At 38.5% G+C, this 22,089-nt stretch overlaps 2 protein-coding genes across 6 annotated transcripts in view; both read right to left on the bottom strand.

Moving 5' to 3' along the window:
• LOC149190806 (ARM repeat superfamily protein) overlaps window positions 1-22,089 on the bottom strand; it is a 500,919-nt gene that overhangs the window by 446,723 nt on the left and 32,107 nt on the right. For all 5 annotated transcript variants that reach the window (XM_089412272.1, XM_089412273.1, XM_089412269.1 and 2 more), the window contains one exon: window positions 16,049-16,120. In XM_089412272.1, the coding sequence (XP_089268398.1) occupies window positions 16,049-16,120 (72 nt within the window). The remainder of the gene's footprint in view (window positions 1-16,048; window positions 16,121-22,089) is intronic.
• Window positions 227-3,005, bottom strand: LOC149190807 (uncharacterized). Its single transcript, XM_089413446.1, has 3 exons — window positions 1,242-3,005; window positions 986-1,127; window positions 227-857 (listed from the first exon to the last, which is right to left on the bottom strand). The coding sequence occupies exons 1-3, from the start codon at window positions 2,965-2,967 to the stop codon at window positions 395-397; spliced, it is 2,331 nt and encodes a 776-aa protein (XP_089269572.1). The 5' UTR covers window positions 2,968-3,005; the 3' UTR covers window positions 227-394.

Below are 22,089 nucleotides of genomic sequence, written 5' to 3'. Positions count from 1 at the left end.
TGAGTATAACTATACAGTGCCCAGCAAACACTCAAGAAACTATTTTAATTTTTAAAGCAACATCTTCATGTTCAGAATTTAAACAACAAAAGCAAGCATAAAAAATGCATAATATATTCATTTTTTTCAGATTTTTAAACATATAAAGCAATAACAACATGAAATAAAGTTTAAACACATTGGCACATAAATATGAAGAAAACACTAATATATATGATGTCAAATAGAAATGATATATCAAAGGCGATACCAAATCGTGCTAATCCCTGATAATTGTCCATTCAAGGACTCAAATGTGGAGAACCAATACAAAATAACATCACATATAATAATAAAAGTATCTCATCATCATGAGTTACATGTAGCATAACAAATAAAACTAGCAGCTATCTATCTACTGCCCTCTCCCCCTTTTACGAGAAAACATGATGGGCTGTTTGTCAGGCCTGCCCCTAGTAGTAGAAGGCCCTGACACTGCCTCTGCACCTAATGTCAAATAATGAGTGATAGGCATGGAGCTATGCTCTCCTATATCTATAGCAGATGGTGTTGATGCTGATGCTCCCGCAGTGTCCTCCTCCAGCTCCTCCTGCTCCTCCTCTAAGTGCTGCTGCTCCTCTGACTCCGAGTCCTCCTCTTGCTGCCCCTGCTCTAATGGATCATCTGCCACTGGCTCCTCCAACCATGAAGGTGACTCCTCCAATATGGGCTCCTGAGACTCCACCCTCCACGGAGACAATACATCAATATTGTCTAAGGAAATGGCATCTGGATCCACTGGTGATTCTATTTGCCTCACTCGAAGTCGGATGTTGTAATGCACATACACCAAATCGTTGAGGCGTGCGAACTCCAACCTGTAAGAGTGTCAAAAAAAGTAATGAGTCTTGACTCTTGACTCTTGACACTTGAAGGTCATAAATTAAAAATTAAAAATTACAATAAGTGTAATTGCTCAACTGAAGGCTTGAGTTCAAAGTTATACCTGTTGCGCTTTTTGGCGTGTATTTTCTCAAATACACTCCAATTGCGCTCACACCCTGAAGAGCTACATGTTTGACTCAAGATTCGTATAGCCAAATTTTGCAAATTTGGTACCCTTGCACCATAGCTTCGCCACCAAAGATCTACAACAAAATAATGAAATAAAAAATTCAAAAACTTAAAAGTTAAAAGTTAAAAGTTAAAACATAATTAAATTCAAATTTCTAATTTCTAATGAGTGATGACTTGTCACTTACGTGGCATGAAGAGGGCCCTTTCCTTAATGGCATCATCAAAGCCAAATAGGCCAACACAATCCTGATAACTATGTATCTCGCGGCTGATTTTGCGACGAAGCTCAGAATCAGGTACCATCCTCTCAATACAGGAATGGAGCCCTTCCATCACCTCGCCATCAAAACGAAATTTGCATTTGTATGCAAATGCAGGGTTGAGGAAGAGTGCTGCTGCATGAATGGGTCGATGAAGCATCCCTGTCCACCGACTATCGATCACATCCCATAACATCATCTGCCTATTAAGGCCAGCAGAACCCTTGTCTGCATAATAGGAACGAATGGCCTCCTTGGCCCTATCCATGCCCTCATACAAATAAGGCATTGCAGGCTTCTCTCCATCCACCAATCTAAGAACCTTTACTATAGGTTCGCTAACTGCACATGCTTCTTGTACTCCACGCCAAAATGTCTCAGAGTACACCATTTTTTCAATGGCTATCCCATCAGGTCTCCTGCTGTATCTACAACCACGCCAATCATCAGACACAAACATTTGCTTCAACTCGTACTGACATCGAAGCAAAGACTGAAGAGTAATAAAGGTTGTGGCAAAACGTGTGATGGCAAGACGCCGCAACTCCTTGTTTCTAGTGAACCTCCTCATAAGGCTAAGAACAAAAGCATGGTTATAAATAAACTTGGGGATGCTCCTAGCCATATCAACTGCCTCCTTGATGAAGGAGAGTTTCCCCATATCCTCAAGCAACAAATCAAGACAATGCGCTGCACATGGAGTCCAGAACAATGTGGGATGCCTCTCCATAAGCATTCTGCCGGCAGACACATAATTAGCTGCATTGTCTGTTACGACTTGCACCACATTCTGCACACCAATCTCCTGAATGAACCCATCTAACAACTCACATATCGTTGCTGCATCTTTGATATGTTTTGATGCATCCAACGATTTAATAAACATGGTACCTTTAGGACAATGTACCAAGAAATTTAGAAGGGTCCTACCCTTCCTATCTGTCCAACCATCAGACATCACTGTGCAGCCAGTGACTTCCCATGTCTGTTTCAACTCCGCCAATCTAGAGTTGATGTCCTGTTTTTCTGCTTGAAGAATTGGCCCCCGCAACTCCTCATATGTGGCACTTTTGTACCCTGGGCCCACAACAGCAATAGCATCACACATTGGTTGCCAAAATGGATTGGTTTTTGTGATGCTGAGAGGTAAGTCGCTCCAAAAAATACACCTCCCCATGACTCTATCTGCTTCTTCCTTCTCCTTTTTTTTATAAAGCGATTTTATGCCAGGTTGTGCTCCAGCTCCTGTTCGTGGAACAAAAAATGATGACCTCGCATTCACACTAGCAGTAGCGCTAGCATGTGATGGTGTGCCAGTTGTGGAGCCCCTCCCACTAGGGCCACTACCCTGAACATCAAAATCAGGAGAAGATATCCCAAAAGATCTACCTGCACGTTCAGCTTTGTTTCTTTCCGCCTCTTCCTTCTTTCTGTCCTTTTCTTCAATTGCCTCAAGAGCTTTTCGTATAAGCTCCGGACTAGAAACTTTACAAATGCCAACATCATGTCCAGGGAGTCTAGCAAGATGGTATTTCAGTCGTGTAACCCCACCTGTCATCTTGTCCCCACACAATTTGCATGAAAGATATGCACGATTTGTCCCACCATCAGGGATCCCATACTCCCAAAATGGGTCCAAGTTTTTTGGCATATTTGTATTTTGTAGTGGGCTAAGTTGCTAACTCAAAAGGAAACCTACAGCACCAAAAAAAATTTGGAATTAGTAACTTAATAACTTAATAAGTAATACGAATTTACGAAATTCCATGGGTGCAGGTCTCAATATCAAATCCTCATTCTTCAAAGACAAATGGAATAAACTTTAACAAAGTTCTACAAGAAAAATCCAAAGGTCTTGAAAGAAAATTAAATTTTTAATAGCCTAGCTTTACAGGTAGGTTTACAGGTATGCTAACTTTGGCAGCAGAGACATATTTAAATTTGCATTATAATGTGCATTGAATGCTCAACAGATATACCATAAAATCCTCCAAGAAACCTCTTAGATGCTGGTAACTTTTCTCAAGGAAAGATTTTGAGAAAGTATTATCTCCAAAAGACAAACAGTGCCCTCCATATTCATACAAATATATGCTGGTCATAACCATCCTTACACCAGTTGCATCAGTTCTTGGTTCTGCCTCATCAGAATGCCCAGAAAGTACAGCAACTTGTCCTCCAAGATGGATCCAAAAAATGCGAAAGTTAGTCTGCCAAAATAGTGAAGAAAAGGCCCCAGAAGGTGATCCAGTTCAGCTACAGGTAGTCCAGTTACCAGTATCATCTATGCAAGGCACATCATGGTCATAAAAATAACTGGTTATTTCTCCACAACAAATCATATTTCCAACTTCTGCTTGAGGATGAAACAGGCTGTATATACTATAAATATTTCAAGAGAGTACTAATCATGAAAAAAAACCAATCTGCAACTAACTCTGCCATAAATTATACTTCCTCTTCTAAGTTTGAGAGTGAAGATGTGCTGTAATTGTGCCTAACTGACTGCTGGCTGTTAAATGTCAAGACAGGTATGAGATGGTGTAGCAACAGCTCTATAAAATTTCCCTAGGAAAAGATATTATAGCTCTAAATCACGTGTCAAAGCTGGGTGAAAATTGAAATATTCAAGGATAAAAACTGAGAATAGAACAAGCACTAGCACCATACATTTGCCACTCAAACCTGAAGAAGGAACCAGATATTCACTAGTTTGCTGATCTGTTTTTAATTTAAGGATGCATTTGTTGAAAAGAAGCCAAAGATACAACATAAATGGATTATTCATTAGATTCGAAACACCCAGTCACAGTATGTCTAACTGAAAATCTTCGATCTGCCATACAATACTGAGCTAACAACCTCAGAAATTGTCTTATTAGACAAAGCCTTAAAGGCATTCCTTAGATAAATAATACAGGAGTTAGGTGAAAGTTGTATATTGTTCAATCATCATCTAAAGGCTAAGTCTATATGTCGTAGACAGTCTTGGAATAAGTTAGGCATCTGAACGGCTGAACCAAAATAGTGTTAGATGGTGGCTCTTGAACGGTGAACCATTGTATAGACTCTAACGCTGGGGCATACCTGTAAAGTTGTAAACCCTCCGCAGCCAAAGTTCAAACTTCAAACCCTCCGCAGCCACCGTTCGTAGCGTCTCCAGCTCTCACGAAAGTTCGAAACCGAAATGGCTCATTTAGGGCCTAAACCCATTTTATAAAGGCTGCCCGGCGATATTTATGGTCGTCTCGCGCTATTTGATAAAATATCGCCGAAATCTCGTGAATATCGCGATAAATTCGAAAATAGCAAATATCGCGATTTTTTCGGGGCGAAATTTCGGCTCGCCGAAAATATCGCGATATTTGCGAATATCGCCGATATTTCGGCGATATTATCAACACTGATTGATATTATGCATTGTTTGGACATGGCATTATTGAATATCAATGAAAAATGTTTTTTTAATTCAATATATGTGTATGTCTTTATTTATTGAATTCACCGATTTTTTCTTGATCCAATTCAAACTCTTTGCTCTTTTGCCTCGCCGATTTATTGTCGATTCCGAGTCTGGTAACATTGATATATATATATATATATATATATATATATATATAGATATTTAAAAAATCATCCAAAATACCAAATTAGTTGTACAAGATATGAAAAAATGCATATTTGTACATAAATCAAGATAAATATGGCATCCATTGTACATCAATGATTAATTATTCAAGCATCAACCATCTAGAATCTAGATCCCTATCCTCTTGTCTAGCCTTTGCCTCTACTTCGATTCTCTAGAGATATTAGTCAACATTGCCCAATTTTGATCAAACAGCCTAATCCAAGCCTTATAATATGGTAGAGAAAGCTTAACATGTTTGATCAATGATTTTGACTTGAGTGAATGGTACATTTTCGCTAAGGCAATGACAAAGGAGTTCAACAATCAACACCACCAACATTGGGGTACATATAGGGCTTGGTGCTCTTGATTAAATGCCAATCACATACCCTCATTCATGATATATCTAATGAAATGCCACAATCCCATTGATCTTCAACTATTAAGTCTGCTGAATTTTGAATGGGATATGAAATTCTATTTTCTCCGTATGAAGTCTGATGAGGTTGGAACCACTCTAAAACATCCTGAGCCATTTCATGGAAATGTTAAAAAATTAAGTAAAAGGATGAAATGAGGTTGGAACCACTTTAAGAATTTAACATTACCATTACGGATCATCTAGGAAGCATCCAGGGGGCACTTTGGGAGTGTTCGGTAAGCATAGTTACTCACTTAACAATTCCAAAATTCCAAAAAAAAAAACCATGCGAAACTGTGTGAGCGGTTTTTGGAACCATGGCAAAACCACGGTTCGAAACTAGGATGTGAATTTGCCTCCTAAACCAAAGGAAAAGTTCCTTCAACATTGGTCTAGCCCCCTGTTACCCACCAAAAAGTGTGTAACCCATAGGAGAAAACGTTTCTCCTCCTTAGATAGCCAGCCAGCTAGCAACCCTATATGATCACCACATGACATGATGACAGGATCCTCCATTTCTCGCTCCAATCAAATTTCTCTCTCCCATCCGGCATGCGTTCTTGAAGGAAGGTGGGTCATCCATTTGCAGGTACTTTAACCATTTTGTAGTCATGTGCTTTCAATTTATGTTTCAAGCATACTAATATCAATCAAGGGGAGATCTAGATGATTGAACAATCTTTCACTATATTCTTGTTCACTCACTTCACCTAGGACGTTAGTCTACTCTAGTCCAGTGGAACCTCCTCTAAGGCCTTAGGGTTTTAGGAAGGACACTACTGAGGAGGCCTTGATTAAAGTAGCACCCTAGTATTTCATACTTACCCTTTTACATCTCTCCCATTATTTCATCTCCATTCTTTGGGTTGGTGGTCATTGGTCATGGGGATTGGCACCCTCTCAACCCCATCCTGGAGTCTGGGCTGAAAACTCTACCATAAAGGTCGATGCAACTAAAAGAAAGTTAAAAGCATAAGAAAGCCACAATGAAAGAAAAAGATCAAATGCAAAAGACGGCAAGGACATTAGATTAGTGTGTGAGCAAAAGCCTCGCATGAGCTACACCTCCCTGATTAGTCATATCTTGGTTCCTCAAGCATATGATCCTCCATATATAAAAGGAACCTTGTATTGTCCCAACCCTAATAAGCAGTAAACTAACTCATCATTAAGTGATATTGAATGTTAAATCTCAATAAGCAAGCTTGGGCTCCTGAGCTATGCACCCAAATCAAAGCATGTCATAAAAAAGTAAAAATCACACTAGAGTGGTGGAAGAAAAGACGCTAAGGATACAGGTAACTCATGCCTCCACAATTGTTCCCTCCTTACATCTATGCACTCGAGATTGTTGGACCACCATTATCTAGTCACTTGGTTGTAGCATCCCGTCTTGAAGTCATTTCCACTTCGTTGCCACCATTTTCACACACACCTAAGGATTGATGGCCTAACTTAGGATATGACACTTCCGCTTGGGCACTAGAAACACCTAATTGGGTTATCCATCTAACAATCCCTAACATAAGAAGGTAACTTGTTTACAAGACTCAATCTAGTTAGATATTTGAAGGTGAGCTTTGTGTGAAGTATTATTGTGCCCCCAGCATTAAGTATGGTCCACTATGATGCATCTATATTTATTGTACCTAATGATTGTTGTATTTCACTTGATCTTGACAAGGTTTTGTCAAGTGGCTTTCATCACAGCAACAAAGGCCTCTTGAGATGATTGACCTACTTTCTCAACAGCATAGCAGAGGTTGTTTTACCCATTACAACGAAGGAGTACAACCTTGTTGATGTATCATTGCCTACCTAGAGCAAAGTATTGGGTTATTTGATGACCCCGCATGATGCTTGACACTCTGAGGTACCCCCAAATAATGTAATGCTAAGCCCGTGAAGCTTAGTGTTGGAGATCTTGATGATGTGCCCAATGGACCTAGGATTCTCGCAGGCTGGCCTTGACACTATTTGATAGGCATTACGAGCCCGAATGATGATGGTCATCCTTGTGATAAGGGGAGTGTTTGCACATCACTTTGGAGCCCCAACACTTTGTTAATTTGGTAGGTTAGTGACAAATTCCATTCATGGAACTATATTCTTCTTTCTGAGAGGATCAATTTTGACCTTTGAGGTTTGAAGCAATTGATTTGGACATCGGAAAGTGTATTTTTGAAGTGAAGCCCACAATGTCAAAATTGTCAAGGTTGGCTAAGGACAAATTAGCCCCCCTCTTACACATATAAATACAAGTAACCTCAAGCTCATTTGGAGATCACATCACACACTTCTCTCTCTCTCTCTCTCTTCTTGGGTTTGATACGTCTGAAGTTTCTAGCGAAGGTACAGAATTCGCCAAAGGTACCGAACTAGGTGCAGAACTGAGGTACTGAACTGGGTGCAAACTATGGTGCAGAACTGGCGAAAGGTACAGAACTGGGTGCAAAACTGAGGAAACGAACTGGGTGCAGAACTGGCGAAAGGTGCAAAACTGTGGTACAAAACTAGGTGCGGAACCAGCCGAAAGTACAAAATTGGGTGTAGAATTGTGGTACCGAATTGGGTATAGAACTATGTTACATAAATGTGCGCGAAATTGGCCAAAAGTACAAAACTGGGTGTAGAATTGTGGTACTCAAATGGGTACAGAACTATGTGCAGAACTAACCAAAAGTACAGAATTGGGTGCAGAACTGTGTTACTGAACTAGGTAGAGAACTGGGTGTGGAACTAGCCGAAAGTACAAAACTTAAAATGAAGACCTTGAACTATCTTTAACTACAACTCAAAGACATACTCAAAGACCTACATTTGTGTTAGAAAATCAAAAAGGCAGGAAGATTTTCTTATACTTGATAATTACTTGTGACGTTCTTGACTTATTATTAAGTTTTATATCTTCTTTCTTTTAGTTCATCAAGCAATTACCAAAGCAAAAGCACATGAAACAATGGACACCAAATATAGGCACTATGCCAGGGAAAAACCCCCCCCGAGGGGAAAACCCAATCAAAATTCTCTTCCTTTCAACAGTATTCTTTGAGACTCTTCACCCTAGACAAAGACCAAACCTTCCCTCCACACCAAGTCGGCCTCCCAGATCTTCGACCTCTCTTCCAGCAACTTTGACTATGTAGCAACTTCCAGCATCAACAAAACTTGGAAGATTTCGATCTCCCAAACTAGGGCGCGAAACAAAGAAAGAGAGGCACCAAAATTTCGTTTTTCTTCTTCTCCTTAGACTCCACCCAACTTGCACTTCCTTTGGAATCCTTAGACACACTTCACACTTCTCCGGCTTCCTTAGAGATATCGAACTTGCTTGAGATGAGATGCTCCAAATGAATTCGAATTGCTTCTATTTATAGCCTTCAAGGGAGGTCGAACTGATGTCCTTAGGCTAACTTGATCTCTTCTAGGCCAACTTGATGTGGAGGATAAATAAATTATATTTGACTTAATACTAAACCTTTTTACATGATTCAAAAGCCCAAGAAGGGTCTCTTTAAAAGTACAATGACTCTATTGACTCGGAATAAATCCTAGAAGTCCTCAAACATGGTGACCCAAGCATGAAATACATGCTTTAATAAGTCACAATAATAATAATAATAATTATTTTCTTTATTCTTTTGACAAGTACATTACAAGATGACTCAAATACATTAAATGAAGACCAAACCTAGTTACATTTTCCAACACTCCCTCTTAACTAGGGAGGTATTCATCATATACAAGTACAAGGAAGATCTCAACTATATGAACCATGAAGAACTTTAGGCACCGCAATGCCATGGACTAGATTCCTGACCAGGGCAATCTATCCATTGGTCTCTCAACAATTTAGGCACCGCAATGCCACGTACTAGATTCTTGACCAAGGCAATCTATCCAAGTGGGACTAAAATGGACTCAAGCTTTCAGCCTCTCTAGGTACCATCAGGCTTACTTGCTAACCATCAACCCAAAGATCCAAGTGTGTATCCAAAAACAAAGCTTTATAATCAACACCACCTTTTCCAACTTCGGGACCTAGACATCAACACAAAGTGTCGGCCAGATGTCCTCCCAGGCAATGCTTCACTCAAAAAGCCTCAACACTCCTTGAACCAACAGATCAAGGATATCCAATCTCTCCCAATCAAACTGATTGGTAACTAGCATGCCATCAAAAACCTTCGAGAGATTCACCTGTACAAACACAACCCCAACATACTTTCATATGAACATAATCAGATACAAACCTTTGAGGTCTTCTAGACAACAGATGTTGCTTCTTATCATAGTAGGACTATCAACAGAATCTTTCACAGAAGATTCCTCAATCATACACTGTCCTTTCCTACTTCACATTCAGCAACATATCTTCCAAAATGCATTCTCCGATCAAATCTATGTTATGCCCTCCCTCTTAACCAGGGAGCTTCCCTTTATCCAGGCTCCCTCTTAATCTCAGGGAGATCTCTATTATTCGGGCTCCCTCTTAAACCAGGTAGATCAACTTCTCTTCCTCAACATCAGAGAATGTTGTGTGGCTTCCAATCATTTCATCAAAGTTATCCACACCATGCTTATCATATGAACGAACATCTTCATCATATTGAAGATTGTATACCTACACAACTTAGATAGCAAGTACAACCAAATCTACAGAAACATGAAGTTCGCCATCACGAAAGCATTTCAACTTTATACACATCAAATACCCAAACTTAATTACAAACAAGAGACATATACTCTTTCAACATCTTGCTAGAGACTTTGTCATAAACCCTAGACTACTTCATAATAACTTTCATTACATCTAGGGTTTCAATGTTTCTTCCAAAGGTATGACATACCCTCCTGCAATATAAACCCTAGAAACAATTCAAACAAATATAGATCTAAAAGGCATCTAACAACTTTCAGAATTCAGATGTTAGACTTTCCACTAGGGTTTCATATAAATCCTAGATTTCATGCAAGGGTATTAATCAATCAAAACCAATCACAACTTAGTCATTAACATGACCAGCGTCTACTAGGGTTAGTTGCAAACCCTAGATTTTCAATCAAACATCAATCCCAACTAAAACTCAGATTTTAACAATCTTATAAAAATCTCAAATCATCATATTGTCATCATACATCAAAGATTTTTACTTCTACTAAGGTTCAACTCCAAAACCCTAGAATTTCACAAATACTATCATCTTAGAAAGACAAACTTTGACTAGGGCTTAGTTCCAAACCCTAGGATTCATGACCATCGACAAATAGGTTAACTCATACATCTAGGACTTCATCATCATGCATAGGCATTTCATATCATGTGTTAGTCAAACCCAACTTCACGAAGATCAATATACAACAAACTTGATTAGACTAGGGTTTGATCAGACAAACACACACATACCAAGGAAATCATTTCTAAGACATTATAAGGGTCTTGCTTACACATTCCACCAAACCCTAATAAGTTAGGGTTCAATGTAGAAACATAGCAAACCCAACATTACCAATATTTCAAAGGTTCGGGACTTTATCATTCAGCCCTAACAAGTTAGGTTTTCCTGATCAAACATGACATCATCAATAAAACTTCAAATAGTATTTCTCAATATCCCTACGCAATTTAGGGTTTCAAGCATTCACATTAGCATACCCTTAGGTTAGGGTTTTCCAGAGAACCAATCTAGGGTTCTATAAAATCAGTTAATAATAGGAGTTTGGTAGACTTATCAAGTGATGAATCTCCCAAGATAAGAAACAATATGATTCAATGTGGCTAGTCACAACAATGTTAATAATAGATTGTCAAATGAATAAACATTTATTATAAATAAATCAATGTTTTAAAGCATACCTTTGTTCTTTGACAAACCTTGTCTTGAGAGGTCCTCTTTCATACTCCTTGAGAATATAGCAGATGTTTTCCTAATCAAGACAATAGAGGGAGAATGATGATTAGTATTTAATATAATCAAAACTAAATGAGTACATGAAACCAAAAATTGAAAGGAAATGAGATACTTATCTTTGGGAGTTGTTGGGGGCTCCCTCCAAAGCTTGAGGGATACCTATAAACTTACAAAAACAAAAAAAATGTATTTTTCCAAAAACATGTTAAAACCTATAAATTCTAAAACATCAAAAATATAAAATAAGATATCTAAGGCTACAAGCAAAGGACTTAGTAGTGTAAGTCCCTTATGTCAGATTCTTCAAGTCTGGCTTTCTTTAGGTCTTCCTCTTCAGCTACATTGGCTTGATCTCTTTCTCTCTTCTTGTTTCTTGGATTGTCGAGACAGTCACTCCTGTAGTGACCCTTCTTATGACATTAATAACATTCTACCTTGGACATGTCAACTTTCTTCCTTGGTCCTTTCGATTTCTTTCCTTTATGTTGAGCAATGTAGGAATTTGAACACCTTCAGAATTGGCAACTGATGAGATCCTCAATTCTTCCTGACTGCAGGCAGTCCATAGTTCTTCAAAAGTGGGAGCTTACTTCCAAATGTTAAGACCTGCAGCAAATGCACCCCAAGTAGGTGGCAATCCTAATAAAGTAGTGATCATGATTTCTTTGTCTGCAACAATTTCATCAATGGCCAAAAGATCATCTCTGATTCTTGCTATCTTCACAAAGAAGGAGGCCACAATATATTCTTTAGTCATCTTTGTGGTCCTTAGTTCATTCTTCAAGCTTGCCACTTGACCAATGTTCTTAATAGTGAATAACTTTGACAAGGCTTCATACATTTCCTGAGCGTGATTGATTTTGGGCCTTGGCTATAAATGGGACAAGATTGTCCTTTATTCCTTCTACCATTAGAGTCATGGCCACCAATTCTAATTCTCTGAATTTTACTTCGTCGGCATCACTTGAGTCATCTGTAGGTTTCTTAACTTTTCCTTTGACCAAGTCAAGTACTTTGTCAGCATCACCGTAGTCATTTGTAGGCTTCTTAACTTTTCCTTTGACCAAGTCAAGTACTTTGTTCTTTTCAAGGATGAGGTCAATCATCTTTTTATAAGATCTATAATTTGAGGCTCATTCAAGTTTGTTCTCTCTCTTGATTGTGTTAGACATCTTCCTTGAATATAGTAGACTCTTTCCCTGAGATAATCCTTTTAAACTAAGTAGCAGGAAACGCTGGGCAGGGGTCCGTTTCCGTACGGAAACGAAACGGAAACGGGTTTCCCCGTACCGTACGGCGTGGAAACGAGTTTCCGTCCGTACGGGCGCGTTTCCCGAGATGGAAACGCGCTCGTACGGACGGAAACTCGTTTCCACGCCGTACGGGCCCCGTTTCCTGTAAAAAAGCACTTGTTTTTTTAAAAAAAAAAAATTCCTAATTAGTTTAGGGTTTAGCTTAGGGTTTCTAATCACTTCTAGAAAGCGTTTCTAAAGTTATAAAAGAGTTGTGCCTCTCATTCTCTCATCACACTATTCAGCAAGGAGTTTCTCTTGGAGATTGGCAGTTGTTTCAGTAGCTGGTGTTTTGAGCATTGAGCAAAGTAGATTTCAGCAGCGGGAGAAAGAGATTTCAGCAGCAAGAGAAGGAGATTTCAGCAAGAGATTTCTGTAGCAGCAGATTTGGCTCAGCTACAGCCATATTTATCTTCTCTTTTCTGGCATTTCCGGGTAGTTTCAACCACAGAAAATTAATTTGGGTAAGCCACATTCATTTTGTTAGTTTTTTCTTACTATTTCTTCAAATTTTCTAGGGTTTATGGCATTATGTGATGACTCATGAGTAAATGTGATCATTGTGATGTAAATTTAATCTTAATGACTCATGAGTAAATGTGATCATTGTGATGTAAATTTAATCTTAATGTTAAAATGTTTAAGTAAATGTATCATTAATGCTTTATGATTGCAGTCTTGCACATATATATATTAATAATTTTTAAATGTTTTTAATATATATATATATATATATATTCGCGTTTCCCCGTTTCCAAAATTCGGGGAGGTCGCGTTTCGTTTCGCTTCCGCGTTTCGTGTCGCTTCCCCGTTTCCCCGTTTCGTGCAACTTAGCTTTTAAATGGTTCCTTGATCAAGTGCTTGAGACCGCCTTTTTCTTTCTTTCTCCACCAAAGCTCCGATACCATGTTAGAAAATCAAAAAGGCAAAAAGATTTTCTTATTCTTGATAATTACTTGTGATGTTCTTGACTTCTTCTTAAGTTTTATATCTTCTTTCTTTTAGTTCATCAAGCAATTACCAAAGCAAAAGCACATGAAACAATGGACACCCGATATAGGCACTATGCCAGGGAAAAACCCCCCTCAAGGTGAAAACCCAATCAAAATTCTCTTCCTTTCAATAGTATTCTTTGAGACTCTTCGCCCTAGAAAAAGACCAAACCTTCCCTCCACACCAAGTCAACCTCCCAAATCTTTGACCTCTCTTCCAACAACTTCGACTATGTAGCAGCTTTCGACATCACGCAACTTCCAACATCAGCAAAACTTGGAAGACTTCGATCTCCCAAACTAGGGCACGAAACAAAGAGAGAGAGGCAACAAAATTTCGGTTTTCTTCTTCTCCTTAGACTCCACCCAACTCGCACTTCCTTTGGCCTCCTTAGACACACTTCACACTTCTCTGGCTTCCTTAAAGATATCGAACTTGCTTGAGATGAGATAATCCAAATGAATTCAACTTGCTTCTATTTATAGGCTTCAAGGGAGGTCGAATTGATGTCCTTAGGCCGACTTGACGTGGAGGATACATAAATTATATTTGACTCAATACTAAACTTTTTTACATGATTCGAAAGCCCAAGAAGGGTCTCTTTAAAAGTGCAATGACTCTATTGACTCAGAATAAATCCTAGAAGTCCTCAATGGGGACTTTGACCTAAAACATGGTGACCCAAGCATGAAACCCATGCTTTCATATGTCACAATAATAATAATAATAATTCTTTTCTTTATTCTTTTGACAAGTACATTACAAGATGACTCAAATATATTAAATGAAGACCAAACCTAGTTATATTTTCCAACAATCTGGAGGGGAAAAAAATCCATCCATATATAGCTCTATACCCAAAAAAATTATTATTTCTATGGCAAATGGATAAGGTATGCCCCAAAGACATGAAGAGAAAAGAAGAAGAGCATAAGAAAGGGTTAATGTATAGCTTGGCACCCTTTGTGAAACAAATAATAAGAGTAAAGCATCATTTCTCAAGATCAATGTCACAGAGTTTGTCGAATTCGAACCTTGAGGTTCGAAATTAGGTGAATCTCAATAAAAAAATTAATTACGTTGCAGTTCTGCATTAAAATTCACCATGTAATCAATTATCATACAGCTCGTTTTCTGAAGAACGAATGCCCCTTTTTCTTCTGGACTATTGAAAAAGTTGACGAGAGACAGAATAAGGTGCCCAGTGCAGTAAATAAGAGGTTCAGCTAATCTATCTCGCTTGACATTCCATGGCACAAAACTAACTGATCCTTCAAATAGAACCAGTATGCGATGAAGGGGATGCAGTCCACACGTGATTGCAATTGTGATGGCGGATATTCTTTAATTCTGCAACTGTGTCGGTTAATTTTCGCATCTGTGATTTGAATCTTTGACACAGTCTGATTAATTTCCATGAGCCTTTAAATCTTTTGCAACAGTATTTTAAAATTTAGTTACAGTGCTTTATATTAACCATATAGATATAAAATACTTTAATTTTTTGGAACAGTCCTTTAAATTTTAGCGACAGTGCTTTAAGTATGTTATATATGTTAGATATTAACCATATATGTTAGAATGTTAACTATTTACTTTTTTTATTTTATGTTAGTTTTGTAATATTGTATTATATAATTATATAATATATTTTATATACTATATATTTAGTACATATGTTATAAATATCATATCTATAAATATATGAAATGTTATTTATTATATATAAAATAGAAATATATAAAATATGTTATAAAAGATTTATATTTTGAAAATATGTATATGGACAAACCTAATGGCAAACCTTATCAGAACCTTACTGAAAATTTTGAATTCAAACCAAACTTTATCCTTGTCAAATTCAAAGTCGAACCCTAACCATGTGACTTAGAGCTCAAGATATAGCATTTTTCAATGATCCAAGATTTTAACCATCAGATAAGGTACAACAACTAAATGGGAAGTATAGCAGCACACACTGAAACACTTTGATTGCTGGGAATTTACACCATATGAGTCTTAAAACAGCCTTAAAAATTTGTCTTGTGAAAACTGACTAACATTAAACTAGAAAGTTTGAAAGAAATCAATATAATGAAGAAACTACAGAATTTTAAGCGAGAACAGTAGAGAATATTCATAGCCAGCAATATAGCCTCAAGAATATGCCATTATGAATACTAAATGGCTAACATAAAATTCATCTGCATTGTGCAATCTTTTTCTTTAGACTTAAACAACTTGTGCAATGCCTCTTCATATATATATATATATATGATTTAAGAAATAAAGTTTATTTCACCAGTATGACGCAATATAAACAATCCTAAGCCAACAAAATAAGATCCAAAATCAGGAACCAACTCCTCAGTAGACATAAAATCTCCTGAATCCTATATAGACAACATCATCATTCTAATGTTTTCATTTGTTTCTTTGAAAAAGGAGTAATTTTACAAAACTTTACAGCAAATTCTCCATACCAGGTCAGGCAGGTGTGTGCCTATTGCAACAAGTAGACTAGATGCAGCATGTTGCCAATCAGTGTTCAAGTCCTGTACATTGACAGAAGTAGATCTTTCTCAGATGATAGAAACATTCCCAGATTACCATATAAAAGAGGAAACTAATAGTGATAAATTACTCCAAAAAATATAACCAAAAACCAATGCCAATTCCAGCAAACACAATCATTATGTAATATGGATGATTTTTCTCTTAAAAGATAGAAACTTTCCCAGCTTACCATATTAACAAAGGAACTCAGACTAATAAATTTCTTGCCTTGAAAAATCAGCCAAAAACCAATCAAACTTCCAGTAAACAAATAATCATTACGTAAAATGGAAGATATTTCTCAAAGGATAGAAATTTACGAAACTAGCTATATTAACAAATTCAGACTAGTAAATATCTTGTTTAAATGATCTGCTAAAAAACAATCACAATTCCAGCAAAAACGTAGCTGTTATTTGAAGAATAAGAAAATTAAGCTCCAATGCTTTGACAAAAATGCATGAACAAATGAGGGCTGGCAGGAGCGGGAGGGGTTATTCTGTGCCCCGATGAACAAACAGAGACTCAATACACTTGGGGTTTGGGAATGGCATCCAATAACCAAGCTGAATACCTTGTGCTTTGGCAGGGATTGGAAATCACATTGGCAAAAAAAATAATCAAAATAACAGTGTTTGGAGACTCAATGATTGTAATACGACAGATTTGGAAAGCAAGAGGATCACAAAGCATAGCTTCTCCCCCCATCTGGAAGACGATCATTCTGCAAACTATGCAATTCGAGCAAATCAAATTCTTTCACGTGTATCAACAACTGAACACAATGGCAGATTCATTGGCCAACAAGGGAGTTACAATGGAACAAGGGAAATTAGGATAGGATTATGGGAGGCTTTATAACTCACACATCCCATGATCAACAAAATCAATCATTATGGATTTACAAAAAATATAATGGCCCTCACAGCCGTATAACTGAATCAATCTTTATGGTGGATCCTATCCGCACTCCTCTCTCATCAAACATATGGCTTAGAGCTCGAATGCTGGTGCAGATTTGTTGGTAACGAGAGCTCTCGTTACTTTTTCGGCCACTAAACATGGATGGACACTTGTAAGGTTGAAATCATTCACTGGCGACTCCTTCACTGAAAACTCCAAAGATCAATGCTTCATGGTGACTTCACTGTAGAGAGATCAGTAGCTTTGAGCTTTTCAAGATGGATCGGATTGCAAGAAGATACGCTCCCTTGAGCCGAGATCACATTCCAGGTTTTCCGAATAAGATTCCCAAGGTAGATTGGTCAAGGAATTTGCCTACATTTAATGATGATGGTAAGAAGGATGCTGCTTTACATCTAGTTAGATTTCATATGCATATTCGCAAGTTGAAGGTGGATTTTCCTGAAGATTGCTTGATGAAGATATTCTTGGCCACTCTGGAAGGTAAAGCCCAATCATGGTATGAAAGTTTGCCGCCTGCTTGTATTTACTGTTTAAAGGATTTTCATGCTATGTTCATTGAACGATATAAGGACTCTTATCCATCATTAAATTTGGTTCATGACTGTTGCAAGCATGCTTATAGTTTTATTGAAAGCCTTGAGAAGTTTTATGAAGATGATAATTTCATGGATGAAGAGATCATGGAAGCCCTGTATGAAAAGCCGTTTCAGCAGCACATAGAAATCTTAGAGGATACTTGTCAAGATCAGCAGGTTGAAGATGGCCATATGGTTGTAATTGATGAAAGAGGAGCTTGTTTCAGATCTGCCCACAGAAGAAGACAGCGTGCAGGGTAGCCAAGATTCAATTTTAGAATGTAATGCAGTCAACTCAGCTATTTCAGATCAAAATTCAGATCATGGTGACCAAGAATACCTTGTGTTGAATCCTATAAAGAAGAACTCGACTGTTGAGATCAGCTAGCATGAAGAAAACGAAGTTACAAATCTAAGTGCTCCCACCTCACCGGAACTAGATCTTCATGAGGAGGTCATTCAGTCAGCTCATGAACAACAAGGTGAGATCTTTGCTCAAGCAAGTGAAAAAGTTTTTCTGCATGAATTTGTGGTAGACGATATAAATGATCATCTTGTGCTTCAAGGACCATCTGAAGTTTCTTCTCTTATGATTGATGAATGTAATAAGGAACATGATAACCTGGCCCTCATGTCATATACAAATGACCTACAGCACATTCACACCACAGAAGATCAAAACATTCAGGATTTCCTTTCAGATTCTTCATATGTTTCATGTGCTGAAATGTCTTTCCAAGAAGAGATCTGCTCATCCATTTGTTCAGAGTTTTTTGAAGCCCATGAGCGTACTTTTACTGAAGCACATGATGAAGGCAGATCAAAATTTGAAATAAAGGATTACTTGTTCTTTCAGCAGAAAGTGGCAATGGCAAATCTTCATGTTTTTCACGATCCTCTAGCAAGTTTGTTGCAGCCAGCAGTGACAGTGTTTATTGCGATGTTCAGTGATGAAGGAGATCATGGTCAACTATGTTTTTGGATGCCCAGTTACCAATATCTATTGTTGATCATGAGATCTGATCAGGAGAATCAATCAAGAAGCCATCTTCTTGATTGGTTGCATTGGCATTATGATATAGTTTGATGTATATTGTCTTGTAAGAAACACAGGTGGTTGTCATCATGATTTCAAATCTTGATGGACTGCTGCCCTTCAAAAAGCTTTGTAAGTTCTTGTTTTAGTTAAGTCAGTCATGAGTCATTTGTGTTTGGTCTGTTGAGTGAGTTTTTCAAGTTATTTCAGTTTGCCATCGAGTCGGTTTGAGTCAAGTTCCAGTTAAGTTTCAGTCAGTTTTCAGTCAAGTTTTCATTCAATAAATGAGTCAAAGTCTTGTGTCGTTTGCCGAAATAATGACTCCATCGCCCAATGGTTGCAAGCACTGGTCTGCTCTCCCAGAGGTCTGAGGTTCTTGGCACCTCCAAGGAGATACCATCCCCATTGGAGCCAATGTTAGTGTCAGCCTTTCCAGCCTTCCTCCAGTGATCAAACGTGCTCTTACAAGGTGATTTTGAAGTGTCAAGGTCAAATTTTTGTCATTTCAGTGAGTCTTCAAGCAAAATTTGGTCACTAGGCATTAGGTCTAGGGTTTGCTTTCACTCCTTCTAAAGTTGTCCAAATGTCAGTCCATGTCATCATTCAGCTGAGTCTATCATCATTCATAGGGTTTTCATTATCATCTCAATGTCTAATGAGTCATTTTACATTTTGTTCATGCTTCAGTTGCGCCCAGGCAAGGTCATTTCCCTCTCCTAGGGTTTTGAAGCCAATTTCTCTTGAACGGTCAAATCATCAGCAAAACTTGTTTCCTGATGTTCATACACCTTCCCCTATCCTTAAAGTACCTTATCAAACACTTCCCATCCCTTAGATCCGCCAAATTCCTCATTTTTGCACAAACCCTAGTTTCTAGCTACAACCTGGCAATTTTCTAGGTTTGGCCTGTGTTTTGCCCTTTTGGACCCCTTCCCCTCACTCAATCTCTGAGATTCCACTTTCCCCTGCTTCCTAACATCCCTCCCCACTCCCAAAAATTTCCCCAAGAATTTAGAAGCCTCTTATCCCCTTCATTTCGCTCCATTTCGACAAAATTCCTTGTTTCACACATCGGGACAAGTCGCACTCAAATGATGTTCCAGAGCAATCAAAGATGAATTTTGGAAAACTGAGAGAGGTTTTTGTCCACAATATGCCAAAGAAGAAAAACCTCCTTCACTTTTTGCACAAGTGTCATGGTTTTAGAGAAATGTCAAAATTACAATCGCCGAATCCAAGGAGGTTGGCCAAGGCACTAAAACGACGGAAAAGGCCCGATCCACTCCAAATTTTGGCCAAAGCCTCTTTGACTGAGCATGGTACTTTATTGGGGACTCTCAGCCCAAATTTCAAGAAATTTGGAGAAAATTTTGTCAAATGTGAATTTTTTGTGCCATTTACAGGTTTTTGCTCATTAACGGGTCTCACCCCCCGCGCGACCCTTCATCCCGGCAACTCCATTTTGCAAAAACTCAGCATTTCCAGATTTTTCATGCAAAGTTACACATGCTCATGGATGGACTTGAGATTTGGTGAAGTTTTGGGCCTCCAGAAAGTCAAAAAACTAGCAAAAAATGACTTTCTGCCACTTTTTTGAATTGCAGAAAGCAGTCTTGGGAGATTTGATTTTTGACAGGGCAAATGAACTCCAAATTCAAAAATTCTAGTTGGGTTGGAAAGTAGACTCACAGACCTTTCCAACAAGCCTACTCTTGCCCAATTTGGACACCTGCAAGTGCCCCAAAAGTGGCTCCAAAGGCGCGCGACCCGTCAGGCAGGGGCGCGCGACCCGTCAGGCAGATTTTTCCAAAATGCACTGTACAGCTCAGAAAAACGCAGTTTGACCCAGTTTGACTTTTTGGGGTGAATTATGATTCTCTTTGATGTAATTATTGTACTTGTAAGACACTTTTACTCTTATGTAACACTTCTAGAAGATTCATTCATGAAAAGGGTAAATATTAAATGAATGAATTAGTTTCCTAGCTTATAGAGGCAAGTTGTTTTGATTGCCTAGTTTGTACTGCTTAGTTTAGAAATGGTTGAAACAGCTCCTAGGATAGTGAGCTCGACCCATGGAGGCAGGGAAAGAGGTTAGATCATCTATATTATGTACTTTCATGCTCATTTTCATGGTTGGACTCTTGAGGGATAAGCTATCATTGTATTATTCACTGTATCTCTGCAATTTTTGGCTAAGGAAGACCAGGGTTTTGCAGTCCTCTTTGGGATTCTTGTGGACTCATGTGTTGATGGTGTGTTTCTCAATGTACTTGTAAGCTTGTTATGTGATTCATTTCCTTTCTTTTACTTCTGCACATTAAACAAATGAAGTGTTAAAGTAAGAATTCATGCTTGCCATGCTCTGCTTTTAAGTTTGTTTAATTTCAATGTTTTCTACTGTCTAAAGAGAATTCAAAGTTATTGTTTGCTCTCTTTAGCTCTTCACCTTTCATTCCTGATCATCCACCTCAATCAAAGGCATCAACACTGTCTCCTACCTCGCCCCAAGGAACCCCCTGCAGAAACTGTGTCCAATCCCCTCACCCAAAATTGCCCTCTCCTCAATTTGCCACCAAAAACCCAAAAAACCCCAAATCAAACTCTTTGATCAGTTTACTAGCCTAATATCAGTGTTACCTTATTGGTCATCTCATCTATTGAAGATTTTACCGAGATAGACCGGAGAGAGCCTTCTCCTGCCCCGTAGGGCTAGCTACGAGGCTAAATGGTTTGATGTTGCCTTGAGGTTTACCTTTTTCAGCCTGAGGTGAAATTTCAAGCGCTAACAGTGCCAACCAGTCATTCTGAAGGGTCCATTGTAAGGTCATAAACAGGGAGAGCTAGAAGATCATTGCTAGAAGCTCTACTCAGAACACTCTTTGCTACAAGCTCTAGTCAGTGCCAGTCAATCATAGCTTATAGGAGATCAGTCATTGTTGGGCTGGGTGGGATCGAGGGCTGGGCACCAGCTATAGTAAGTAGACACCATACTGAGCTATTTCTTTCATATATATTAAGCTTTTTCGTAGTGACCATTGAATCCACTCCAAGCAACTCTACAAAGTTTGTTCCGAAGGCTAAGAGATTTGTAGTTTTTGCTAACCACCCCGAGTTGGACCTTCCAGGGTTTGCTTTTGGCCCCTAACCAACTGATTTTGGTATATAGAAGTCGGTCAGTTGTGAACAAAGGCATCCTTCCCCCTTTGAAGTTTGATACGCGGTATATAATAGTCCTACAATGGTGAACTTGGGAGACCAGTTACATGAGGACGAGCAGGTTAAAAGTTAAAACCAATAGGTTGTTGGCTAGGCTACTAGAATCGGTTGAAGGGTTGTTGGCTACCCTTCAACAAAAGAATTCTACGGACAATCATGAGCGTAAATCATATCAGCTACTTATGAATACTAAGTATGAATTATTGCAAGG

Source organism: Pinus tabuliformis, chromosome 3_1 (genome assembly GCF_031772625.1).
Source record: "Pinus tabuliformis cultivar Carrire ecotype Pingquan chromosome 3_1, CPIR1, whole genome shotgun sequence".
In the NCBI taxonomy this organism is placed as follows: domain Eukaryota; kingdom Viridiplantae; phylum Streptophyta; class Pinopsida; order Pinales; family Pinaceae; genus Pinus; species Pinus tabuliformis.
The sequence above is the reverse complement of the archived record's forward strand: the minus strand, read 5'-3'. Positions and strand labels throughout refer to the sequence as shown.

What these genes read in the sequence shown, in the direction of transcription:
- LOC149190807 (XM_089413446.1), bottom strand. Translation starts at nt 2,967, where the DNA reads ATGCCAAAAAACTTGGACCCATTTTGGGAGTATGGGATCCCTGATGGT. An exon ending in AAGGGCCCTCTTCATGCCAC is followed by an intron (nt 1,128 to 1,241) that starts GTAAGTGACAAG and finishes ATTTTGTTGTAG; the next exon opens with ATCTTTGGTGGCGAAGCTAT. An exon ending in CACGCCAAAAAGCGCAACAG is followed by an intron (nt 858 to 985) that starts GTATAACTTTGA and finishes ACACTCTTACAG; the next exon opens with GTTGGAGTTCGCACGCCTCA.